The 4,315-nt window shown below is 42.3% G+C and overlaps 1 protein-coding gene across 1 annotated transcript in view; it reads left to right on the top strand.

Annotated features, from left to right (window-relative positions):
* Positions 1–4,315, top strand: part of PTPN6 (protein tyrosine phosphatase non-receptor type 6) — a 39,130-nt gene that overhangs the window by 11,839 nt on the left and 22,976 nt on the right. The window contains 1 exon segment of the mRNA XM_072424820.1: positions 2,131–2,325. Coding sequence (XP_072280921.1) covers positions 2,131–2,325 — 195 coding nt within the window.

The raw sequence follows: 4,315 nt of genomic DNA, 5'->3' as shown, positions 1-4,315 counted from the left end.
TTTAGTGACCACATGTGCCATGCATTTTGGTAAAATTGTATACATAAAGAAGTACATGTGCATTTTTGTGCACAGCTCATAGTAGAATACATATCTAAGTAGCTGCTCTAATTCGGCTATATAAATGTGAACCCTTGGCACCAGTGACCAAGCAAGCCCTGTTATAAACTAACAGAAAGAGACAGCAAAATAGGCAAAAGATTAATCTCATCTTATCAATACATTTTTTGCAATTTTGGTAAAAGTTACAGTAAGTAAGTCGGCCTGGATGATCCAACTTTTACTTACTGTAACTTTTACTATATATATGATATATATAAAATTATATTATTTTATATATTTCAATAATTGAATTCAAGAGCAAAAGGCAGATAAATGCAATTCAGGAGTAATACCATGGTGAATTAAGTCTAAATCCTCAAGGGCTACGGAACTGTAATACATAAAGGCACTTAAAGCCCAAATCTGGTAAAATTGGGTAAATCACCATGGAAGGAAAGGTTATCCATTTCTTAGGTGTATAATGGAAAATTGAAGCTTGGTAAGTTATATAGATCGGGTGAGAAGAATATTGGATTATTATTACACAGCATTTATATAGCTCCAACATATTACGTATCGCTGTAAGTCCATAGTCATGTGACTAGATGTCCCTCAAAGGGGCTCACAATCTAATGTCCCTACCATAGTCATATGTCCTTATTACAATCAATCATTTCAGGAGATCAATTCGGGAAGCCAGTTAACCTAACTGCATGTTTTTGGAATGTAGGAGGAAACCGGAGTACCCAGAGGAAACCCACACAAACATGGGGAGAATCTGCAAACTCCATGCAGATAGTGTCCTGGTCGAGATTTGAACCTGGGACCCAGTTCAGTAAAGGAAAGGAGAATAGATACAAGTAGGGAAAGCCCAGTAAGGGACAAGAGGAGTGGAAGAATAAAGTAGGGGGTCAAGGAACCAAAAGATCTCCTAATAGCCCATACACCCTCCTACAATGCCAAAAGAGGACACAGAATCATCATGCTGGTTATAAGTAATCCAAGGGCTCCAAATTGCCAATATTTTGACTATTGAACAAGATACTGGCCAATTTCTCATTTACCGCAAGGCAATCTGATTTATTCTCTACTCTCCCCAAATTAAATCTGAGATTTCTAGGCTTTTACAATTATCTGCTTGCAGCCAAAGATTGAGCTGATATTCCAGGCAGGGTTCTTTCCTCCTCCTGTGTCACTGTCTGTATCTGTCTGCCATTTTCAACACCAACATTTAATGTACAGCGCTGTGTAATATGTTGGCGCTATATAAATCCTATTTATTAATAATAGTAATAATAGGTCGTTTTAGACCTGCAGCTGACAGCAGTGTTCTGCCGGAGGATCGGCCATGGTCCTAGATGCACCCACTTAAGTAAATGTAGAATTTGGGAACCATTTTCTGCATGTAGCTGAGGCTGCGGTGGCATGTTTTCAGAATGCGGCAAGTCCCTTTTGGATGTGTAGTTGCTTTTCCTGCCATGGAAGAAGAACTGCATTGCAGCTGCAACCACAACCGCAACTGTTCACAAATGTGCACCTGCAGTGGAGCTTGCCGGTCCAACAGTTTGCTGTGTGCCCAGTAGCAGCCAACTGCACAATTATTGTATAGATAGATAGATAGATACTTCCCCAATTAAAATTAATGCTTGCTGATTCAATTGATTGCAATCCTAATAGACTAAGGGACAATACTGTGTTGCAATAACTGATTGCTGATTCAATTGATTGCAATCCTAATAGATTAAGGGACAATACTGTGTTGCAATAACCAGCAGTAATCCGAATGTTACCATGATGGTAGAACAACATGCACATGATAAATCCGAGGTGCCATTCATTTTGAATGTCCAGATTGCAGTTTTGTTACAGATGTGGTGAGACACAAATAAAAATGCATTAGAACCTAATTTTATGGAGTGCTCACCACACCTTGGCACAGTGAAATTAATCAGTCAAACTGTCCCCGAAACATTTTTGTATCCAAATTCACAAAACAATATACTGAAGGTTCCAGGCTGCCATATGTCGGGGTAATAAAGGAACACAATAATGTAAAACCCTAAATGGATTTTTTTCCACCCTCTCCAGATTGGAAGACACGGTCACACACATCCGGATACAGAACACTGGCGATTACTATGACTTGTATGGCGGTGAACAGTTTGCCACTTTGTCTGAGCTGGTTGAGTATTACACAGGACAGCACGAGTGTCTGCAGGATACTGACGGAACCTTCATCCCGCTGAAATACCCCCTGAACTGTGCTGACCCCACCAGTGAGCGGTGAGTCTTCTCATTCCATACCAAGATTTGTATTTAATGAGGATGTGACTGTTTAATTGGAAGCCAGAAAGTCTCGCTACAAGCTGCCATTTTTTTTATAGGGATGTTACCACTTTTTCAGGTTGCAAGAAAATGCAAAAATATTTCCCCAACCTAATCACCCACACATTCACCTTCTTCAGACCCTGGGTCTGTACACCTTTTGTACCCATTACAGTAGTTCTCACCATCCCTGGACTGAATTCCTGGGTCTGTACACTTGTGCCCATTACAAGGGCTCCCATTATACCTTGGCTGAGTTTCCAGGTCTATACACCTGCTGTGCCCATTACAGGGACCCCACTATCCCTGGGCTGAGTTCCCATGTCTGTACACCTACTGTGCCCATTACAAGGGCTCCCACCATTCCTGGGCTGAGTTCCCATGTCTTGTACACCTTTTGTGCTCATTACAGAGAACCCACTAACCCTGGGTTGTGATCCTGGGTCTGTACAACTGCTGTGCCCATTACAAGGGCTCCCACCATCCCTGGGCTGAGTTTCCAAGTCTGTACACCTACTGTTCCCATTACAAGGGCTCCCACCATCCCTGGACTGAGTTTCCAGTTCTGTACACCTGCTGTGCCCATTACAAAGGGTCCCATTATCCCCAGGTTTAATTCCCAGGTCTGTACACAGGCTGTGCCCATTACAGGGACCCCACTATCCCTGGGTTAGACCCTATTTCCAGGGCTGTAACCCTGCTGTGCCTATTACAAGGGGTCCCACAATCCCCGGGCTGAGATCCTGGGTCTGTAAACCTGCTGTGCCCATTACAAGTGGTCCCACCTGGGCTGAGTTCCCGGGGTCTGGACAGCTTTCATGCCCAATACAAGGGGTCCCACTATCCTTGTGCTGAGTTTCCGGGGCTGTACACCTGTTGTGCCTATTACAAGGGCTCCCACTATCCATGTGCTGAGTTTCCAGGTGTAGTCACCTGTTGTGCCCATTACAAGGGGTCCCACCATCCCTGGGCTTAGTTCCCAGGTCTGTACACCTGTTGTGCCCATTATGGGAGCAAGTTCGAGACGAGCTATTTTATTCAGTTGCAGTACAGGCTACAAAGAGGGCACAGGTCACATTTTCAGCTATTTACCTACATTTCTGTTTGCAAATATTTAGTTTATTTGTGGCTGCATCTATCCTGGTGTTATGTAGAAAAAAATAAATTACAATGTGCTTAGATCTTATTTGCCATTGATGGATCGCATGCATCCTCTGTTTACATGTTTAGAGGGCTACACCTTGCTGTGAATCCAATCAACAAATCTATTCCTATACAATTAATAATGGGCAGAATAATGGTATATTGTTTGTTTTACAACAGCCATAAATTGAGAATAGGCAACAGGAGAAAAAAAGAAGTTGGTATTAAGGATGGAGGCTGAACAAATACAAGATCTCACACTTAAATTTAGATGATCTGACTGGCACCTTGCTTGGCATTCCAGTTTTGAATTTGTAATTGGTCCCTGGGTATGTCCCTTGTATATCCAGGAATCTCATTATTCATCACAATATTGATTACTGATCACATCCAGGAGTGATGTCTATTGATCCATGCTTAGTTTGTTTTATGGGAAGTCTTTAGTCTTGGTGTGCATTGATAGTTGTGGTCCAGGGTTAAGAAGCAACAAAGCCTCAAAGAGCCACTGGACCAAAGAAGACCAATATGACCATCTCCAAATATTTGTCAATATCCACATGTTGCTAAGACAGGTATTTAAAACATTACCAATGATACATGTAGATTAAAGACCAGTTGGTCAAAAATCAAAATGAAGGTGGCTAGAGACAATAGATGCCCCCTGAGGCAATCATACTTACCCAGTCACGCAATGCCAAGGCTTTAGCTAATAAAGGGGAGCTTCCAGGAATTAAGGAAGCATGGGACCTCCTTGTGACTTCATTCCCCTGTGTAAGCTCTGATATCAGCCAACACCAGACCTTGG

The sequence above is a fragment of the Pyxicephalus adspersus genome, chromosome 10, assembly GCF_032062135.1.
Source record: "Pyxicephalus adspersus chromosome 10, UCB_Pads_2.0, whole genome shotgun sequence".
In the NCBI taxonomy this organism is placed as follows: domain Eukaryota; kingdom Metazoa; phylum Chordata; class Amphibia; order Anura; family Pyxicephalidae; genus Pyxicephalus; species Pyxicephalus adspersus.
Note: the sequence above shows the minus strand (reverse complement) of the source record. Positions and strands in the feature narration are given on the sequence as shown.